This window comes from Stegodyphus dumicola, chromosome 8 (genome assembly GCF_044657685.1).
Source record: "Stegodyphus dumicola isolate Sdum_Otavi_A_Nest chromosome 8, ASM4465768v1".
Classification (NCBI taxonomy): Eukaryota; Metazoa; Arthropoda; class Arachnida; order Araneae; family Eresidae; genus Stegodyphus; species Stegodyphus dumicola.
The window spans coordinates 123,869,277-123,892,615 of NC_140775.1; the positions used below are offsets into that span (position 1 = coordinate 123,869,277).

The 23,339-nt window shown below is 34.4% G+C and overlaps 1 protein-coding gene across 2 annotated transcripts in view; it reads left to right on the plus strand.

Annotated features, from left to right (window-relative positions):
• Positions 1 to 13,797, plus strand: part of LOC118185294 (uncharacterized) — a 28,570-nt gene extending 14,773 nt beyond the window's left edge. Inside the window, exon 2 of one of the 2 annotated variants that reach the window (XM_035355132.2) lies at positions 12,499 to 13,792. In XM_035355132.2, coding sequence (XP_035211023.1) covers positions 12,543 to 13,280 — 738 coding nt within the window. In that variant the 5' untranslated portion in view covers positions 12,499 to 12,542 and the 3' untranslated portion in view covers positions 13,281 to 13,792. Of the gene's footprint in view, positions 1 to 12,498 lie in introns of both variants that reach the window. The other variant, XM_085822357.1, reaches the window with a different exon arrangement.
• The last annotated feature ends 9,542 nt before the right edge of the window (positions 13,798 to 23,339 follow it).

Sequence of the window (23,339 nt, forward strand, 5' to 3'; positions counted from 1 at the left end):
AAAATGAAATAAGCGGTTTTATTTTTATTGTACTTAAATTTTAATATTTACAGTTAAGAATGATTATCTACTAACTGTAATGCCTATATGCATCTCTGGTACACACTTCTGTAACTTGCATGATGGCATACATATTTTTCACTGCAGAAATATGCAATTTTAAGAAGAACTAATTTGTAATAATGCACACATGAAAACAATCCATGTAGACTTTATAATATTGTTACGTGTTTCCTATTCTTCTGACACCAGTTGTTGCGCTATTTTCTTCCTTCACCTCACGTTCGTATGGGGTTCGTAGATTTGGAGTGAATAATGACGACACTACTTGATGAAGTATCAAAACACACTTTATTAGCCAGTATTGTCAGGGCAACTCCAAAACACATTTTACGGTCGTCGAAGATGTACTATAAGCACGCTGACACGACCAGCGACACAGCCTTCAGGTTATCAGGCTATCACGGTGGAGACAGCTTTCTGCAAAGCAGCCGACTCAGCTTTCCGGAGTACAGCTCCCGACTCTGCTTGGTCATTCTCGGAACTCCACGTACTCTCGAGGCTCTCCACGCTACAACTCGCGATGCACTCGACGACACACGAGCACAGCTCCTTACTCTTCGGTTCAGTCTTTCCCGGAGCTCAACACGCTCTCTCGACGATGCACTAACCGCGATACACTAACAGACTCCTTCGGTGGACCCGACGACCCACTCGGCACTCGCTGCCCGGCTGTCAACTCGATCGACTCCGCAGGGATTGACTCGCTAGACAAGACACACTCACTCTCGATGAGAGACACACTCTTCCTGACTGCGGGCCAGCAGGATTTATATAGCTTTCGGCTTGTGTTCGGGAACATTTTGGGTTAAATCGGTAAGAATTCGTTCCAGAAAGTTCACCAACCGTCCATGGTATATCGCCGATTTTGTCGCCAAATGGACGATTTCTCGCCAAATGTGGCAACCCTGCCCTCCTATGCCATTTTATGGCCACCCTAAAACTGCTTTGCGGGGAAGCCATTCTACCGCGCCTTTACATTTCGTAACAATATTAAAGTGCAATGTTATGTAATCATTCTTGAAAAATTACATACATCAAATATACTTTATTGTTGACTTTAATATTACTTTAGGATTATTAAAAAGGCCTCATCATCATCCTACATGTTGTACAATCATCTGCCTTTTAAAAATATAACTTGTTGCATTTGATATTTCATCAGCTTTTTCTATTCAATAGATATTTGAATAACATAAGGAGTTAAGTAAATTTGAATCAATTGTATTTTATTTTCACCAATTCCACCACAATTCATTACATCACGAGTACCACCACAATTCATTACATCACGATTCTACCACAATTCATTAATTACATCACGAGTTCGTTACATTATTTTATATTATAATAACTTCAAATAAAAGCTGCAGCACATTTTGAGATAAAAAAATATGGTCACTTCTGGAAAAATTAGTAAAGTTATGACCAAATACACGTATCTTGCATCAGTTTTATCTGTAATAAAATTACACTGTAAATAGTAATAGTTTTCTTTTTGAAGTTTTTAAAAATCATGTGTTCTTTTCGAAAAAATTGGAACAGTAAAGAAACAAATCCTTTCTTAAAATTTTATCCTTAATTTAAAAGAAAAATGATACTGTGACATAGTACATAAACATACTTGCACTTATAATCAAATTTACTAAAACTGAAATATATATATACATACCTGAAAGCAATCTTGCAGTAGCATTTGGTTTAGCGCTTTTGTGCTATCTACATGGGCATTTGTATTTACGCTGAATTTTTTACCCATTTTTTGAACTCTTCAATCGAATTTATACTTGATGGTGTCATTGAACTTTCTTACATTGGTTACAGGGTAAAATCGTATTTTAACACAGTAATTATTTTACATTTCAGATATACTCTACGAAGATTTAAATAAGACAATTATTTACACTCAGATGGCGGTACATCTACCATATACCGTATTCATCTTCTTTTCAAATCGCGCCAATTTATTTTCTGGGTATGCGCGGTAAGCGACATTCGTTTAATACTGATCATCTCAATGTGCGTCTGCCATTACGCGACCCACTCAGGCATCGCAAGATTAACACCACTTTCTCACATCAGCTCTTTTATTACTTCCAGTAGAAGCGCTCTCGAACTCCCAAAGTCTTTATCATTCCGAATTGATCTTCCGTCGGACTGCTATGTAAATATTTAAGGACGTTCGGGAACCGGGATCTTGGACGTCGGAATATCTTTACCATCGGAATACCTTTCCATCAGTTATCATCAGAAATCACCGCGAGGGTCGCACTGATTCCCCTGTCAATGCTTGAATCATCCACAGATATATTATCTCAAGGGATCAAGAAACTCATTTCTTTTATTTTTCTTTATAAAATTTATTTGATAATGAGTTCCTTATCTAAAATGATTCTGGTCCTTATTTTTCGACGCAAAATTTAAATATTAAAATCTTCTGATGTTTTGCCTTTTTTTTCTCAATGCGAAGGTATTTTCCTGTGAAGCTTTTTATTTTTGACTTTTAAAAAATTTTACTCTATTAGATGAACCCCTCTTTTGATGATAATTTTAATTCCCTCGTGCCTAAATGCACCTTAATTACAAACTTCCTTGATCTCTCGATTGGCGAGAGTACCTTGATTTAAAGTGGATATAATGATGACAGGCCTGGGAAATCTCTATGAGAACTTTCCGGTTCCGACTTAAGATTCAAACCGGGTGGTCTGTGACAATGCATAGTAAAATACCTATAAATGGATGCAAAGGAATGAAACAATGTTTCTCCTTCGGGCAACTATGAAAGAAACAAAGACTTGAGAACAGTACGTGACTGCTGGTCACGAGATCGAGAGACGCTCTGAAAAATTTCGGACGAATGAGGTTTCAGGAAGTCCTCCCGACACGCCCAGGATAATTTGAGTTAAAAACAGGCAACACTGTTCGAGAAAGACAGTTAGTTAATGGCAACCCAGCAAGTAACTCGTAGAGACTGACACCCAATCAGAGTTGCACAAGTCCAAGAGCCAGAGGATCAAATGACCGCTAGCCTAGATGATTTAATTCAGTGCTCAATTCAGATTCAGACAATTCAGTGATTTAATACAGAATAAAAGGGAGAAGAAACTGACTGTAAAGTGTTGGAAATGTGATGATGAAGTCCACGTACAAAAGAACTTCAGATCACCCCAGGGCACGGAAAATAAGACAGACGATTAAAACAGACAAGTCGCTGCTTTGAGACGGAATATTAGCGGCAAGAACCCAACCCTGAAATATTGGAACTGCAGGGTTGAAGGCCATCTACGGAGGAACTGCAGAACACCCCAGGGCACGGATTATAAGACCATTCACTAGCAAGGACGAAAGAAAGAAATTAGTGGCCATCTCGCGGTGCGGAGTTTCAAAGATAATGACAGACCCCATTTTAAAGAGCTTCAGATTTCTGCAGTGAGTGGCGGCAATAACGGACTCTTTATCATGGGGCATATCAATGGAGTTCTTTTCAATAAATCGTCATCGATACAGGGAGTGAATGTTACTATCATTCGAAAAGATTTAACTCTACAATATAAAGATGAACTCATTTGTACGCCCTCCTGTGTTTTCCTCCAGACAGCATCTGGTGATCAAATTGAAAAAAGTAAACATCAGGTTCGGAAGCGTCGCCCATTATCACGCGGCGTATGTGGCAGGTATTACAGATCCTTGCATACTCGGATTGAACTTTAAACCTTGGACTTTAAAAATAACAAACGGCATTCAGCATCTGAGGACACAAATATTCATCAGAAGTGATCCTCACCTGGGAATGCCAACGCCTTGTCTGGTCCTGCTCAAGAAGCTGTCGATATTGTTCCAGGGTCAAAGCGAAATACGAGCTGCTGAATCCGGTCGTACAAGTTACAACTTCGATATCAGCTGATCGAGACCTGTGGAATGATGACGGAGACAGGAAAGACCACCTGGAAGATGTCGACATTTAACCCATATTGACTTAATGCAGTCTTTATACAGAAAAACCTACCTGGCAGGACATTTCGATTTCTTTTGTCGTACGACAAAACAATATTGGGCTCTCTAGGCACTCACTCCACATTCAAAACGGCGTATTGTATCGGAAATTCGAATCGGATGATGGAAAGACATTCCGATGGCAGCTAATACTTCCAAGATCCCGGATGTTCTCAAAGAACTATATAGCAGCCCTATAGGAGACCACTTCGGAATAATGAAGATTTTGCAAATAGTTTGAAAGCGCTTCTACTGTAGTAACGGAAAAGATGAAAGGCAAACGTGGTGCCGAACTTGTGTAGGTCGGAAAGGACCGAAGAAACGCAGCCGAAGCTAACTGCAACGTTACAATGTAAGAACACCTTTTGAATGTATCGCCTTTGACATCCTAGGACATCTGTATCGAACTGCTGACGGGAAAAAGTACATCGTCGTTGTCATTGACTACTCCGCCAAGTGGCCTGAAGCGTATCTTACTCCTGATCAAGAGGCTGTCACAGCATCAGAGGTAGTGATACACCACTGGATTTCAAGGTTCGGAGTGCCTCTTTAGTTTCCTTCCGATCAAGGAAGAAATTTTACATTGGCTGTATAGTTAAAAAACTCAGCAAGCTACTCGGCATCGACAAATCCCAAACGACACTTTTTCATCCCCGGCCAAACGGCATGGCAGAGAGGTTTAATCGAACAATTCTTAATAACCTCTAGTTCATGGTTTCCAGAAACCAACAGCACTGGGACAAGAAGTTATTTATATTTTTACTCGCTTATCGCAGTGCTGTCCACAAAATACCGGCTATTCCCCATCTCAGATGCTCTTCGGTCGGGATCTTCGTCTGGCTTGTGACCTTTTCTTTGGACGCCCTCAAGATGCGCCTTCCTCGTCTGAGGAGCACATCCAAGATCTCCAGGCCCGGTTTGAAGTGATGCACAAGTTTGAACGAGAGCGAGTTAACTTGACGACGGAAAAGGAGGAAGACCAGATACGACACGAGAGCTACAGGCAATCTATTCAGAGAAGGAGATAATGTATGGTCGTGGAGTCCCATTCGACGGAAAGGACTCTCTCCTAAACTAGTCACCTTGGGATGATCCTTACCCAGTCCTAAAGAGGCTGAACGACGTCCTTGTTCGGATTCGTTAAGTTATTTAAAGTTGTTCATTACGACAGGCTACCTCCTTGCTATGGCCATCTTGCGTAATGTATATAATGTACATAGTATAAGACCATGGTCCTATTTGTTCCTAAGCTTGTAAATGTCTGCACTCATTTACTGATTTAGTATTTGATTTATTTTAAATTATTTATTGCAATTACTGTAAACAGTAATTTTGTTAAGTTTGTTGTTTTTTATTGTATTCTGATGTTTATTATTGCATTGATGCCTTAGTTGTAAGTATGGCTTCCTGTCCATGGATTGTACTGCCCGGGACGGGGGCAATGTTATAAATTTTGTATTTAAATTGGTAATTTTAGTAGAATTATAATTAAAATCGTTGTATTATTTATGTTGTGTAGCGGGAGAAAAATTTTAAGAGAAACCTATGCCGAAACAAGAAATACAGGAGCACGTGCGTTTAACATTCAATAAATGGTATTTCAATAATTTATATTACAACTGAGTAAATTTAATTGACCAGTATGTTAGCTGTTACTGGAATTCTACCCTTTAATTGCTTTCCAGTAATTTCGAGAAACAGAAAGTACTAGAAATATCTCGCGACCAGCTGAAAACTATAAAAGGCCGGAGAGAGAGAGCATCTCAGTTCACTTGCTTAGTTCCGCGTGAAATGAGATATCAGTGTTAACTTTATCTTTAGATTCGCTTTGCATTGCGTTGTAGTTAACCTTTTTAGTAGTTTGAAGTACAATTGCTGATTGCAGTGCACCTGTGAACACTTGTGCGAATATTTCTGTGAAAGATTCTAGAGTTCTGAAATATTTCTTTTGATAAAAATACATTTTTATTGACTTATTATCGGACTTGTGCATTCCATCTATTTTTGAACCTATACACGCAACAGTATGTATATTTCTTGCATTGTCAAAAAACACCGATGTCTTAGGCCATCAAATTAATAATAATTATAATAACTTGGTCCACCACCTGGAAATAGGGCCCACCAGCGGCCGCTTACCTTTTTCCCCATGTGTAACTTGCATACCAATAATTTTCCCTTAGAGAGTCCTCCACGAAGGCCTCCCTGCCTTAAGGAAGATAGCCCTCGAAGGCTTTGCCACAATCAAATCACCCGAGCCTGAATATTGAGTTTGTTATCTGTTTCATATTTTTTACACACTAACGAATTTTTGATGAAGTAACTCCGATTTCAAAGCGAGCAGTGGCAATATACTGTGCTGAAAATATTTTTATCTTCAACACGCAAGACTATCTATCAGAAATTCTAAAGATATGCTGTTTTTAAATATTTTTAGCCCAAAGGGGCGTTAGCCTAAATGCTCTCGAAACCTGCATTTACGTGTAAACGGGGGCGTAATATAAAATCTGAAACTTTCAGATTTTTTTCTTTAACGCTTGAAATAGATTCTAATATTTGAAGAAAATTCTATCCTAATATACAATCTTTCGTTTGTCCTTTAAATTAGAAGATTAAAAATCATTACTTCTTAATAATGGTTCTACATTCATATGTAGCAGTATAATATACTAGAATGATTTTTTTTTTTTTTTTTTGTTTTGAGCGTGTTTGTATGTGTACAGCAAAAGTAATTTCTTCGTTCATATTTAAGGATGGATTGTGGCGAAACGCGATAATCCCTAAATTACTGTATTTCACAAATTATTAAAGGAACTAATAATTAAATTCTCCAAATTGTTAAAGTAAAATTATTTCCCCTTGAAAAGTCAATTAGTCTTTGGAAAATAAACAATGACTTAATTTTTATTTTTACATTTTCTTTCTATTACAATTTTTTTTTAATATTTCTGTTTTATTTGTGTAATTTTATAATTATCATACGTTCAGTTAAACGTTAATGGCATATTTTATGGTTAATATTCATCAGCCCGTTTTGACTTTTATATTTCCCACTTCTAAATTAGTTGAGTTGCGTTTTAATTTGATTAAGTTACAATAATACTGTTCCTCGGAGGTAATAATTAAATTCTAATATTAAATATATATGTAATGGTGCTTTTCTTGTGGGCGATAGAAGCATCTACAGAGCTTCTTTATAGAACAACACGTCTAATTACATTAAAATATATACACATTTTCAAAAATAACAATAAATTCAATTCACCTCTTTAATTTGACACAGTATTGTCTACGTCTTTTAATCCATCCTTGCCTGTTATTCAATACATCTCAACTCCAACTGACAACTGAATACGTCAGAGAGAATTTTCAGGTCGATGTGCAGGTCGGCGTCATCTGGCTTTAACTTCACCACATTCTCTCGACCGTTCTGCACTCGTCTGCTTCCTCCAGACGACAATGCAGAAACAAAAAAGTACAAAAGCAAAACAGATAAGATTAAAAAATAAATAAAGTCCTTGATCGTCTTTAAGCTTTATTTGCCACAGAAACAGTACTTAACGTCTTTAACCGCGGTTTTTTCATCTTTAGCATCTTTTTATTCTTCTTTAGGTGTCTTTCTTTCGTCGTTAAACGTCTTTTCTTTCGTCTTCATTCATAAAATATTCAATTTACTTGTTTTTCTTCTTTAATTTTCTTTTCTCAGTAGCAGTTCTTAGCAATCACTGCATGTTTTAGAAAGTGAGCGCAAGTCGTCGTATAGTTGGAAGCTTCGCGACTTCCTTCTTTGACTAGGTCGTAAGGTGTTCCCTCCTTTAACTTTAGTTACTTTGGTTTTAATTCGAAATTGCGGACCAAACTGTGTTCTTTTTATAGCTAATAAATCTTCCACTTCTTTCTTCATCTTAAATTATATGTTTTCTTCTTGAATTTTAAAGATCTGTTGCTTCGCATGTTTTCGAAGTTCATTTCTTTCAGATTCAAAATTCGCTTGAAATACAACCTCTATCATTTTACTCAACTTGTCAGTACCTTTAGCATCCATCTTTGTACTAAACAGCAATTCAAAGGGTGTGGTATCAATAATTCGCTGGTATGTCCAGTTAATAGCCTTTTGCAGTTCTTTTTATGTTTGTACCACTGAGCCGGATTTTCTAAATATAACTTTGAAATAACTGATACGATAATCTGATTGATACGTTCGACTTGATCGTTGTTATCTCAATTTAGCTGTAGCTTCAGCAGATGTTATAGATTTCACTAAGATGTACTTGTAATTTGTATGCGCATTCTCCAAACGGTGATCTAAATGATACTTTTTTTAACCACACATCTTCTTTGTGCAATAGATGTAGCAGATATTTCTTTCCTTTCTTATAATTCACAAAATACAACCACTAATTCTTTACCATCAACAAATTTAAATAAAATTTCATTTCTAATACAATAATCTTCATAACCAGAAATTGTAAGTAATTCTTTAATCGCTTTTATTTGACTATCCTTATCCTGGACTGATTTCAACTTATGTAAGATATTATCTACTGAAACACAAAAAATATTATTAATGAGCCATCCTAGAACCAGAGCGATGCTCCATCACATAATTAAAGTAGTAGTAACAAACGAGCCCAACGAGCAATAAGAGTAGATAAGTCACGTTTTGACATCATCTTTCCACACGCTAAACAATCAGAGACAACTTTAAAAGGAATTCCCAATAGGCACACATGGAATTCCTTTAATGTTTCTATGAGTGCAAGAGATTTAAGTTTGTAACTAGAGTTTTTCTTTTCAACGTCTATTATCGCTTGAAGACGTCTGCACAAAAATTGCTCCATATCCTTCTAAGCTAGCATCAGTATGCAATTCAGTCTCCTAATTGGGATTATAGATTCCTAAGACCGGTTTTTCAGCTAGTAATGACTTTGATCGATTGAAAGAATGCCTTTCCTCGTCAAATTTAAATTGTCGGTCTTTTTTCAAGAGATCACTTAAGGCTTTAGCAATAATGAAATTTTAGAAATATCCGGCAAGTCAAAAAAAAAAAAAAAAAAAAAAAAAGCTATGGACTTGTTTCAAGTTAGTTGGTTCTGAAAAATTAAGGACCACTTTCGTTTCTAAAGCAGAGGGAGAAATTCTACCTTCCTCGATAACATGACCCAAGAATTGGATTAACTTCTTCAGAAAAAAAATCAGATTTCTTGAAATTAATCTCGGATCCGTATTCACTAGCAAGCTTTAAGATCGTTGAAGCCCTTCGATTCCTTCTTCAAGGGAGAAAGACAAGCTTATTACGTCATCCATGTATGGCAAAACAACACCATCATTAATTAAAGGTCGAAAAATCATGTTGATGTACCTCTGAAATACAAGCGGACAAATGCTGCATAATCCAAAAGGAACCTAGAGAAATTGATATTGCCCTTCGTGTGTTACAAATGATGTTACATACTTCCTACTATCGCTGTTTAAGTCAAAACGAAAAAATTCATTTTTAAGATCAATTGTGCTAAACACGTGTGATCTCTGTAACCGATCTAGAATGTCTTCAATTAATGGAAGTGGAAATCTGTCATTTACAATTACTTTATTCAATTTCCTATAATCCATGCATACACGTGGTCTTCCGTTCTTCTTTTTAACGATTACAGCTGGCTACAATATTCTGAAGAACTAGGTTCTACTATTCCTTGCGCTACCCATTCAGCTACTTCATCTTTGACAATTTTTTTTTTTTTTTTAAATGGCTACCTACGAGGCTGAAGAAATGTAGGTTACTATATTTTACCCAAATGTTCATTTCTGCAGTATTTGTTTTTACATGGTACATAATTCGAAACTAATTGTTGCACCTTATCTCTGAAAATATTTTGATCATCAGGTGCACTATTTACTTCAGCTTCATCATAAGTTAAATCAATTGGAAGAATAGACAAAGTATTTATTTCTTTTATGCACTGAGATTTATTTCTAATCGTAACTCCATTTTCATTTATTAGTCCGCACCCCCTACATTAACACACCAAGTCCTACGATGATGTCACATTCAAGACGCAACATCGTTTTCCAAAATAGCAAATGTTAGCATTACACTTAAAGGTCATTAATTTACATTCTTTAGAGCATCCTAATGATTCTACTCGACATTTTTCAAATTGCATCAAAGTGGAATTCGAACGCCCTCAACATTTAATTTATCGAAGAATGATTTTTTAAACAATGTTGCTTGAATTCCAGGGTATATTAATGACTTTACCATTAAATTACCAGTTTGTTCAATTTTGATTCAACATTAAGATTTAAAGTGGCTAATTCTGGTTTCGAATTTGTTTTAGAACACTGAAGATTTATGACCAAAAGCTTCACATTTGAAACATTAATTCCCTTACCTTTATAAATAAAAGTTTTAGAAATATGATTTTTTTCAAACCACAATTAAAACAAATTTTATTGTTACAACTTCCACAACTATTATATTTCATATCAAAATTACCATCCTACTTTAATTTGTTTTTATTCATACCTTTGTTTTCTGAGTTAGTTCTATTATTAAAATCGTGTTTTCTTTTCGTACTGTCGAAAGCACCTTTACTTTTTGAAAATTTGTTTTCATTACTTCGTACACTTTCAGTTTTTCTTTTAAATACAAATAAGTTTTGCATCCGTGCAATATAATTTTGTTTTCGTGCATCATTTATTCCCTTTATAACATAATGTATTAAGGCAGCGTCATCTGCTTTCCCCAAATTACATAATTATTTCATTTTTAAGAAATACTCTTGAGCTGATTTGGTATTTTTCATTTTCCTTTGACTCAACAGCTCATGTAAATTAGCAAAATTTATTTCAAAACAAAATTCATCGATTAAGGCTTTCTTCAATTTTGGCCACGAATTGAGCTCCGGTTCTTTTCGAACAAATAATGCAGCGTTCCTGTCAAGTGATCATTTGGCGAAAATAAATTTTTGTAAATCTGACAAATTAAATAATTTTGAAGTATTCTCAAACTGTTGGACCGAATGAACAACATTCCCAAACGATACTCTCTTAAACTTCGAAATAGTACTTTCGATGTCAGAATAATTAATTGCTAACATTCTGAATTACAGAATTTCCGTTGATTACATTTTTACACTTTTTACATTTGATGGCAATTTTATAAGAAAAACTGCGAAAGCATGCTAATAATTAACTGCTTTCTTGGTTACATTACATTTTTACAAGCATGATCACTTCAGTATACTGTATAGAAGAATCAAGGTTATTTTTCTTCTAAAAAATATCGCTCTGCATTGAAAAATCGTTTTGACATCTTTTATTTATTTCAACTTCTGTTTCCGATTCATCGGAGCTAGACGTATCGATGCCACTTACATTTTGAGCTGGTGTTTCACCATCACGTAATAAAGATAAAATTCTTTTTGCTAGCTCTGATTTATTGCCTTCGAATGAAATGCTTAGGATATTAGAAATTCTGACCAGCTCATCAAATGAAAACCTATCTTCTATATGATTTAATTTCTTTCTGAAGCTATCTGAAGCAAAGTCAAAACCAGAAAAATTCCTAATTCTCTTTCGATTTGACCTATCACCATAGCAAAAATAAAGCTATCTAAAATTCTCATTTTATTTGCTCTACAATTCTTCAATGCAAAGTAGATTTTTTTAAATCTCACTTGGAATTATTGTCGAATATGAAAAAAAAATTCTACATGCCTACTAGCTTTCAAGTTATTTAGGTAATCCAAATACTGCTTTGTTCACTATGCAGTTAATCCCACTTCTGAAGAAAAAAATTGTCGTAGTACTATTTTGTGGGCAATAGAAACATCTACAGAGCTTCTTTATAGGACAACACATTTAATTACATTAAAATATATACACATTTTTACAAATACAATAAACTCAGTTCGCCTCTTTTAATTTGATAGAAGTATTGTCTACGTCTTTTATTCCATCATCATCTGTTATTCAATACGTCTCAATTCCAAGTGGCAACTGCACACATCAGAAAGAATTTTCACAATGTGCAGCTAGGCGCCATCTGGGGTTCAATTTCGGCAGCACATTATATGTGTATAATTCAGTGCTTTTGAAAACATTCGGTATCAAAGTCCTGCCGATAACATTTTCTTCATGTGAACTGTACATTGTGACTCACAAATATAATATAAACAACTTTGAAAAAGGTTTACAGATAATATCAAAAAGTGGTTTCATTGCCAACTAAAAAATAAAATTTTCAGCAGCATAAAAGAAACTCGTATGTGAATTTAAATTTACATTAAAAGGTAGATTTATCAACTTTCGCATGTTTTTTACATATGTACAGATAACAACAACAACAACAAAAAAAAAAAAAAAAAAATTATTTGAAAAACTAATGTTATTAAATAATGTTGTATAAAGAGTTTTTTCTCATTTTAATATGTTTTATTTCAGATGGGCCGAGTTTTTCCACAGCAGATATAAAGGCTGCATCCAAAATGCCAGAAACAAGAAATTCTTTACAAGAAGATTTATTTCCTTCTACGCTCACACTTGCTGATGAAAATGATGATGCAGAAACTTTCAGGAAGAAACTCACATTTGGACTTGGCATTGCACAAATATTTTGTGGGGTTATGCTTGGTGTTTTTGGTCTGCTATCTATGAATATGGAAGCAGCAATGTCATCTTTGGCTGGTGGAGTCTGGGCAGGAGGTATCGCCATAGCAACAGGGCTGGCAGCAATATGCTTAAGTAAATGCGCTAAAAAAGCAATATATGCCATTGTATTTTTATGCCTGTCAGTAGTTAGTGTATTAACTGGAGGGCTTGCTACAGTTTTTGTAGCGACTGGTTTAGCTCATGATGCCCAGTGGCCAGCTGGATACTATGTAGACAGTGATGGTAGAAGAGTACTATTTTCAGGTGATATAGCAACAAGAGCACCATTACTTGCTGTAGCAGCTGTTACTCTTACATCTGCTATAGCTGATTGCGCATTATCTGTCACATGCTGTATTGTTGCCGCTCAAGAAGCTTGTCAGTGCTATGTCTGTTCTGATGATGATGACCCTGTAGACCAAGATTCCCGAGTTCGCCATGATCGGTTGGTAACATGGCTTGGTCAACAAGCTTTAATGGATTTTATGATGGCCAGTGGTAAAATTCCTGATAATTTAAATCCCAACAATGTAACAAAAAATCATTCTATAAATACACACACTGTAGCAAAATAAAATATTTAACATAAATATCTCTTCACTTATCTAATCAACCTTCATATCATGAATTGCAGTTACAGATGTTGAAATGATACAGATAATGAAAACAAAAAATCCTGTGCAGCTTACTGCTACAGTAAGAAGCTTAACAAAGTGCAGATGAACAGTAAAATAATAACCTTATCATATGCTTTTAAAATTAGGTTAAAAATAGCCCTACTTTAATATTAATTTTACAGAAGTTTTCCTCTCTTGAATATGACTGCTCTTTATCAAATAGAAAAAAAATATTCTACTACTATTTTTCTAGTGAAGGGCTGATTTTTTGTACACTTTTGGTTCGAAATAGGGCATATCATGAATGCATTAACATATATACTAATTTATTTTTTACTACCCTAAATTTTTAATTTTTGATGTCTCATATTAGTAATACTCGTTTATATATATATATACATATATAAATATGTAATATATTCAGTAGCAGGAATTTGGATGGCGAATGCAGATTAAATCCTCAGTTTTAATTTTAGCAACATGTTGCAGTTACACACAAGTCGTCACATTAAATGTGCATGTTCCAAAAGGCTTATATTTTTGATAACTTTGTAGCAAGAAAGCAGCAGCAGACATACAGCAGCGAAGCTAGGCCAAAGCGTGGAAAGAAAGTACGTAATGTTCAGAGCGAAATCTTAAGTCAAACCAAGTTAGTTTTGGTTCTCAAAGCATTTTGATTGGATAGTTAATATTGCTGTAAAATTATTATTGGCTGCTTGAGTTTTAGTTCAATTTACTTCACTAGAATTCCGTAAAAGTCATATGACATAGATTTTTCTCGAAATGACACAGTGCAAATAGATGTTGCTATTTTTAGAACAGAGAAGGGAAATTAATTTACGCTCCTAATTTAATCTTTTACATATTCTTTTTCTTACATATATATATCTGTAATGTACTATTTATAAAATAAGATAGTGCGTGTGTGTGTGTATATATATATAAGGTAATTATTAGTAATAAGTTGCCTAATACTTGCGGTAAAGCTGCTAAGTAATATAATAATTTATTTACTAGTAGATTATTGAATATATTATCTCCTAGGAAAATAAATAGTTAATTTAGAGTTCTATTGTAATAAAGTGACTCATTAGCATATTTAAAATTGAACTGAATAGGTAATACAAGAGCGTAGAAAAAACTGAAAAATTAATTAATTTGAAAACAAAAGTATAACCAACTGGCTAAGTAATTATCGCTATTGACTGGAAATTAGTTGACTTGTTGATGGAAACAAATTAATTTGCGATAAATTAACAATAATTAAATGAAGCAAAATGTTTTGCCTTTTCCTCAAGTAAGAATCAAGACTAAAAAACTTGTTCAGTAAGACAGAATTTAAAATTTTACAAATTGTTAATTAAGAATCACTAAAAATAGCACAGAGAAATTAACTGGCTATTCTGTTTTACTTGAAATGCAATCTGATAATCGAAACTTATAATTAAATTAGAGTAAGGTGTAACGAACCTGCAATTAACTATGGCGGCCCGAAGAGCCAAAACAAAGCATCTGGTGGTTCAGTTTTTCTAATGCTATTTATTATCCATTATATTTACATATTTACAACTGTCCTATTGTTAGGCGGACTACCTTCACAGAAATCATATTGCCTAATCAAAACGATATTTCGTTTCTACTTACATGCATTGCGCTACTGCCAAGCAGCGCCCTCTACTTCTCTCTTTACAACACGCCCACCAACAGCCGAGCGGTAAAGATGCTGAACACTGGTAGTTCGGTCCGAGGTTCGAATCCCGCGAACGGGCTGGCTGCATGGGCGTTTTCGTGGTTTTCCCATGTGTAACGTGTATACGAGCCAGTTTCCATTAGAAAGTCCTCCACGAAGGCATCCCTCCCTTTAGGCAGATAGCCCTCGTGTGCTTTGCCGTAATTAAACAATCCTAATCCTCTTTACAACACTCCCCACCTGTGAACTCTTTAAGTTCACACAAACCGAATACAAAATAAACCAGTATTTCTAAATCAAACACAACATTTGAATACTATATAAACTACATCAAGTTGCAAATAACAATTAAGTAATGTTTAAACACATTAAATCAATTTATAAAGTATTGACTAAAAAAGAAACATTATACCAAATCAAAATTCGTAATAATCATATAAACTAATCTATATTTAGCAACAATCAATAAAGATACTCGGAAGATGACATAAGTGCAAACAACAAATCAGATTTTTACACAGTAACTCTTTACTACTAATTATGCACTTCAAGGTTGCACAGCAATTGTACTGGTCTCTTTAGATTACCTGTTTGAGTTTTTATGAGACAAGAGCGAACCTGACCATCTCTGCCAGGATAAGTTTCTATTATCTTACCTAGTGTCCACAAATTCCTAGGTAAACGATCGTCATGTATAAGGACTACGTAATTAACATTAAACCATGGACCTTATAAATAAGGTCCATGCATTAAACTGACCAGACACTTTAGAAGGTGGACATAAATCCACAGATCTTAAGGAAAGCAAGTAATCCTTCCTCCGCCTATTCCAAAAGTGGTTTAACAATGTTTGTTGATGCTTATACCTTTTGATCAACGAATGTCTAGACCCAATCAAGTCTTCTCTGCACACTCTTTCAACTGGAAGAGAAAGTAAATGTTTACCAATTAAGAAATGAGCAGGAGTTACCAGTGAGGGTTCTGAAGGGTCATTGTAGACATACGTTATGGGCCTTGAATTAATTATGGCTTCGATTTCTATTAAGACTGTTTCTAGCTCATTCAAACAGAGACTAGAACATCCAACTATTTTCCTCTCCTAGAACCCTCCCCAACATGCTCCCTTTTCCACAATAAACTGCCATGTTATACCGTGGGAGGAAAACAAATTTTGACAGATGGATGTTGAATACACTTCCAAATTTTTCGCAACTTGAGATCAGCACATTTGAATGTCTTGGCATTGTCCGAACATATCGTTGAGCACAATCCACGACGAGAAATAAACCTGCGAAACGCAAGTATAAAATTCTCCACGCTCATAGAAGGAACAAGTTCTAGATGTAAAGATCGAGTTGTAGCACAAGTAAACAAAAGCAGATAATGTTTATTCTTGCTGTCCTTTGTAAAGAAGGGACCAGCATAATCCAGCCCTGTTACAGAAAATGGAGATGATTGCAGAACACGATCAGGTGGTAAAGGAGCGGTTTCCTGTGTACCGGCACGCACCTTGTATCGTTTACACAAAAAGCACTTACTTAACGTCGACTTGACGAATTGGCATCCTTTTATGATCCAAAACTTTTCTCCAATATCGGCTAAGGTAGCTTCGACTCCAGCATGAAACAATTTGGTATGAGACTCAAAAATTACTAGTTCACTGTATCTATCTTTATAAGGTAACAGCCATGGGTGTTTTTCTTCGAAAGCAAGGTCTGAGAATTGAAGTCTGCCCTTTAAATGCAGAAGACCATGGGTATCCAATTCTGGGTTAAGTGAATAAATCGACGATGTCTTTTCTAAGCGTTTTTCACTTGATAGATCTAGAATCTCTTTCGCAAAGTATTTTCGCTGTGTAACTTTCACCCATGTAAACTGCATAACATAAGCTGTAATTCGATACACCTTCAGCAGCCTGCTGAATCGCGTTAACTCTAGTAATGCCGAAGATTCTACGTCTTGAACAGACACATGAAGAGATGTTTGCATCCTTGCTTCGTTCTGAACACTCTCCTCGTCGATGTTGGTCTGTTGATTTACTGGCCAAACACTTTCAGGTTGAGAGAGCCAGCTAGGTCCCTGTAACCAAAGGGAACTTCTCACAAGGTTAAAGGCATTTTCTCCTCGAGATAAAAGGTCAGCAGGGTTTCACTTCCACTGCAGTGAAACCAGCATTCAGGATCCGTGAGTGAATGAATCTCAGAAACTCTGTTTGATACAAAGGGTTTCCAGTTTTTGCACATCTCTTTATCCAGTAGATAGTTGTTTGGCTATCACTCCAAAGAAACTTTTGATGACACAGTTCAGGAAACAGCTTTGTCAAATACATAGACAATTTGGCGACTACTAAAGCAGCCATCAACTCCAAACGAGGTAGAGTCATAGTCTTGAGTGGAGCTACGCGCCCCTTCGGTGCGATGAAACTGGCGCAAATAATGTTTTTTGAATCAAGGTATCTAAAGTATATGCTACTGCGCCGTACGCTTTAGGGCTAGCATCAGCAAATACATGAAGGCTAACATTACATTTTTTACTACTACCAAAATATTTTCTCGGAAGAGAAAAATCCTCCAACACCTTTAATTCAGCTTGCCAGAGACTCCAGTCCTTAATTATTTCTAATGGAAGAGTATCATGCCAGTCCCCACCTAATGTCCAAATTTTTTGTAATAGAATTTTCATTTTCATCACAAAGGGTTGAAACACACCAATCGGATCATAAACCTTGGCCACCATTTGGAGAATAGTCCTTTTTGTGGCCTAAGAACTGTCATGGGATAAATTTCCTAAAAATTCGCAATTCAACTTGATCTTATCTGCTTCAGAGTTCCAGATAATGCCCAAAAATTTTGACTCTTTAGCTGGTTCTATGTTATTACCTTTTCCAATCCACCAGGAATTAAGTTCCTCGGAATTTGACCTTAATTTTCTCAAATTCATCTCAGCGTCTTTAAAAATCTTAACCACGTCTGAAGATAATCGACATGCATCCTCAATAGTGTCTCAATAGTATATATCGTCTAAATATAACGAAGAATCTAACATTTCATAACTTTCTGGATTTGTGCTTTTATATTTTTTATCATACCAGTCCACACCTAATGTCCAAATTTTTTGTAATAGAATTTTCATTTTCATCACAAAGGGTTGAAACACACCAATCGGATCATAAACTTTGGCCACCATTTGGAGAATAGTCCTTTTTGTGGCCTAAGAACTGTCATGGGATAAATTTCCTAAAAATTCGCAATTCAACTTGATCTTATCTGCTTCAGAGTTCCAGATAATGCCCAAAAATTTTGACTCTTTAGCTGGTTCTATGTTATTACCTTTTCCAATCCACCAGGAATTAAGTTCCTCGGAATTTGACCTTAATTTTCTCAAATTCATCTCAGCGTCTTTAAAAATCTTAACCACGTCTGAGGATAATCGACATGCATCCTCAATAGTGTCTCAATAGTATATATCGTCTAAATATAACGAAGAATCTAACATTTCATAACTTTCTGGATTTGTGCTTTTATATTTTTTAACGTGGAATTTTATCGTCATCGCTAAAATTGCTGGACTACAGCAAAGTCCGAATGAAAGACGTTTAAACCTTAAAACTTCATATTTTTCCTCACTATTCCCAAACCAAAGAAATTTTAAATATTCCCTATCCTTTTCTAAGATTCCTATCATTAAAAAGGCCTTAGCTAAATCGCCGCTGAAAGAAATTTCATATTTCCGAAATTTTAAAATTATGTCCAAAACCACGGGGACCAAACAAGGTCGAATGTCTAAAAAATCCTTTAAGGACTTTACACCTTTAGCTCTAGAAGAGCTCGTGTCGTAAACAATCCTACACCCTGTGGTTTCCTTAGGTTTTATTATTTCCCTGTGCGGCATAAAATACGATGCCTCCGTTATTTCCTGTGAACACTTCTCAACTATACCCTCCTTCATTTGCTCTTCAATTACGGATTTATACTGCTGATAAATCTCAGGATTTCTAATAAGTCTATTTTTAAGATTTTCAAATCGTCTTAATGCTATTCCGAAATTATTTTCTAACTGTCCTGCTTCCGATTTCCATAATAAGCTGACATAGTATCTATTACCTTCTAACCGTATTTCCTTTTCAAAAATCTGAATCATTTCCCTCACCTCGTTAGAAATCGCTGAGTCATCGGTAAGGCCCATCAAATCTAAAGTCCATAACGATCTCAATGAATCAGTTACGCAAGTAGAAAGGTTTACTATTGCCGTGTTTTGAGATACTATTTCGCTCTCTTTATCTTGAAAGCCAACTGGGACCCATCCAAACCATGGACCTTATAAGAAATAGACTAACCAAAACGGGTTTTCTCCCTCGTCTGAGGTGTTGTCAGCTGTCACCTTGATCACATCCGGAGGAGTAGGAACGACTTGCAGAAATTTGACAGTGGTTATCTATTGCAGCGCGTATAATTGTAAAGAAAAAGCTGGTTGTAGCACCTCATTTCACAAATTAGAATTTCGACATATTTTTATTTTTGAAACTGAGATTGATTTTTAAAACTTTAGCATATTTATCGAGCATAATTAACGTTTCAAATAATTATAAAGCTATTGCATGCTTTCAGGGCTGGATATTTTTTTAGCTTTTCCTATGCTGTAAGGAAATTTGTAACTATTTCTTTTAGAAAATAATATTTTAAATCTGAACTAATAGAAAATTTCAAACAAGCAATTTTCTCTTGCAATTTTTATGCTTTTTATTGGTGTAAATAAGTAAAAAGTACTAAAATATTTAAAAACGAATTTTTGGAAGTTTTGTTTAAAATTCTAAATTGTGCTGCTTTTTTAAAATTATAGATGAGTATTGTAGCACAATTTCTATAAAGCAATTTTATTTCAATTATCTTCCATAATACATCATAGTGCTAAAGACTTTTGCGCCTTAAAAATTTTTATACATTTAATTCTAATATTAAAATTGTATTTAACCGTAATAATCAATTTTGCTTGTATTTTATAGTGACTATTTTTTTTAATTTATTTTTAGTTTTGCATAAGATTTTTTTTTTTTTTTTTTTTTAATATTGGTCCCCCAACACGAATTTTTTTCCCATTTAGTCCATCTGAGAACCACCGTTTGTTTCAAAACCTTTTCAACATCTGGACCCCTTACTTCTAGTTATGTGTTCTTGTGTTTTTCTTATTTCTGTGTATAATTATTGATTTTGTTTTATGCATAAATATATATGCTACTTTCCTGCCGAATTTTGTGTCAATCAAAGTAATATTTATTGATTTTTTTGCATTTTACATCTTCGTGCTTAACTTTTGGAAGTGAATGTAAAACAAATTCCAAATTTGGGCTTGTAGATGGCCAAATTCGGGTGGAAACGATGGGTTATTCAAAATTTGAAGGCTCTAGGTACCATTGTTTTATCAAAGTGTGAGAAATATACATACATTTACGCAGATTTTTCATTATTTAATTTCTTTAAATATAATACAGGGTGATAATATTTGGTGGCAACAATTTGAAAAGTGAATTTTATATTTTTTATAGTGACCCAACGAAAAATGCCAAAACGAAATTAATAGTCCTTCTGGGCAAACTGCCCCTTTGGACTAAAAATATTATTAAGAACTGCGTTTATTGCTTAATTTGTTAATCAGTAAAAGACAAAATCAATTTGAAAGTTATACAGTGGTTCCCAAAAGTGTTCGTACACTTATCATTGAAATAGGGCTCTATCCATTAATTAAAAGTAACTTTCTGAATGAGATTTTAATAATAAGATATGTAATCTATTTGCAACAAAATTACATGAAATATTTTTAAAATATAGCAAAACTTTATTGAGAAATTAATAATAAAAAAATGACAAACATTTTATCTCACAAAAGTCTTCGTACACTGAAATATTTTTTGATAAAATAAAAATTAGAATTATCGTTTGCCGCTTTTTTTTTTTAAATTTTTGCATTTAAAAAATCGTTTGCTTTACTTTTTTATTGTTTACTTGATAATATTCTATTTATAATTGAAAAATGGGTCGCAGTCGTAAAGAAATTACAAACAGCATTCGAAAATTAATAATTTTTCACCATAATAGTGGTAAATCAATTCGAAATATCGCTAAATTAGTTCATTTATCCCATTCTACAGTGCAGCATGTGAGAAAACGCTTTAAAGAAGAAAATCGGATTCAAAACAAGGTAAGAAAAGGTCGACCGAGAAAGTTAACTAAAAGTAACGAGAGATTTATTATTAGGAAATTTGTGAAAAACCCACATTTGAGTGCTGTAAAAGTTTCTGCAGAATTTAATGCAAAGTTTTCTACTTCGATTTCACCTGAAACTGTTTGGCGAGTTCTCAGAGAAACTGGATTACATGGGGTTCCGCACGTAAAAAATTTTGTGCTAGTGAGAAAAACAGAAAGCTTAGGCTTTCATTCGCAATATCAATGATAAATACACCCGAAAGGTACTCGAATAATGCCCTATTTGATGATGAAAGCGAATTTAACATTTTTGGTTCCGATGGTCGAGTAACTGTATGGAGAATAAAAAATGAGGAGCTTTATTCTAAGAACTTAGTTGGAACGGTTAAGTATGGTGGTAGACATGTTCTTGTGTGGTGCATAGCAGCATCAGGACTATGTAATTTGTTATTTATTGATGACACAATGAATCATTCTCTTTATTTAAATATTTTAAGAGACAATTTAAAATTATCAGCCCAAAATTTGGGTATTGGAAACAACTTTATTTTTAATCATAACGATCCTATTTGGCTCTCAACGTTCGCCTGTGGTGTCTCTATAATTATCCACAGGTTTTGAAAACACCACCTCAATCGCCAGATTTAAACCCCATAGAACACATTTGGAAAGAACTGGAGGTTAAAGTACGAAAACTCGACATCAAAACATTCATGATAGAAGAACGGATGATTATTGATACAGAAATTACAAAAAACTAGTAATCTATTCCTAGATGTTTAAAAGCTATTGTTGATGCTAAAGGATATGCGACTAAATATTAATATAACGAAAAATGAAAATATTTATTAATATGTCAAGATTTTTTTGAAGTGTACGAAGACTTTTGTGAGATAAAATGTTTGCCATTTTTTTATTATTAATTTTTTAAAAATATTTCATGTAATTTTGTTAAGAATAGATTATAGATCTTGTTATTAAAATCTTATTCAGAAAGTTTACTTTTAATTAATGGATAGAGCCATATTTCAATGAAAATCATACATGTACGAACACTTTTGGGAGCCACTGTATATATATATATGAAATGTAGAATCTCATACATTATTTGTGTTGTGCAGCCGGGGAACAGAAATGAGACAAATTTTGGAATATAAAGTGATACGCTTGTTTTAACATTGATCTCACAAATGTTCCCTCCTGTACCTCCTGAAGAAGCCCTATTTATAGATATGTGTGCGTCATGATGCTCATCCAATCAGCAACATTAATTGAAATCACGAGATGTCGCTATCCTCTCATCAGGAGTGTTCTTAAGGACTTTATGTAATATGACAGACTTATGAGTTTGGCGGGCGCCAACTCATTAGTCATTGTGAAAAGGTTAATATAATTTATACTAAAGAAAGGATTTCATCAAAATTTAGGAACATGGATGCAATTTAAATAGAGAATCGAATTAAATAGAGACACATTATTAAGCAATATGATTCGAATTTAATTTAATCAATTGATTTAAAAATATCATTACATATATATAGATAGATACTGTTTTATTTCAAATTTAAGTCACGAAGGATTTCAAAACAGAAAAAAATAGTTAAAAATTTCAATCTCTAGATATAAGACTAGCAAGAATTTAAAACTAGAAAGCATGAAAAATAAAAAATTTAAAAGAAGTCATAATAGGTATGTAAAATAAATTTTTGAATTTGAACTAATAAAAATATAATAAGCTACCTAATTACTGAGAAATAAAATGCAAAAATATTTGCTTTAAAGTTTTTGAGGTCTTATTAACTGCTACACACCCAATTTAGAAAAATTAATTTTTTAATTAATCAAAATACGTACATGGCAATAAATAACAGGAATCTCAGCGATCAGAAAAACGCATACATGAACTTGTAAAAACAGAAGGTGAAAGTTCTCTCTTGCAGTCGCGCAGAGATGATATTCTTATCGCGCATGCGCGAAGAGAACTCGAAGCGCAGAAGAAAGGGCCATAAGTTAAATCACATTGAAGGGGGGAAGTGCAGCTTAAGTTCAAAATACTGTAATAGATAGATTAAAAATTTACATAAAAACTTTCAGTTCAGAATATGTTTTGAAAAAGGAAATACAAAA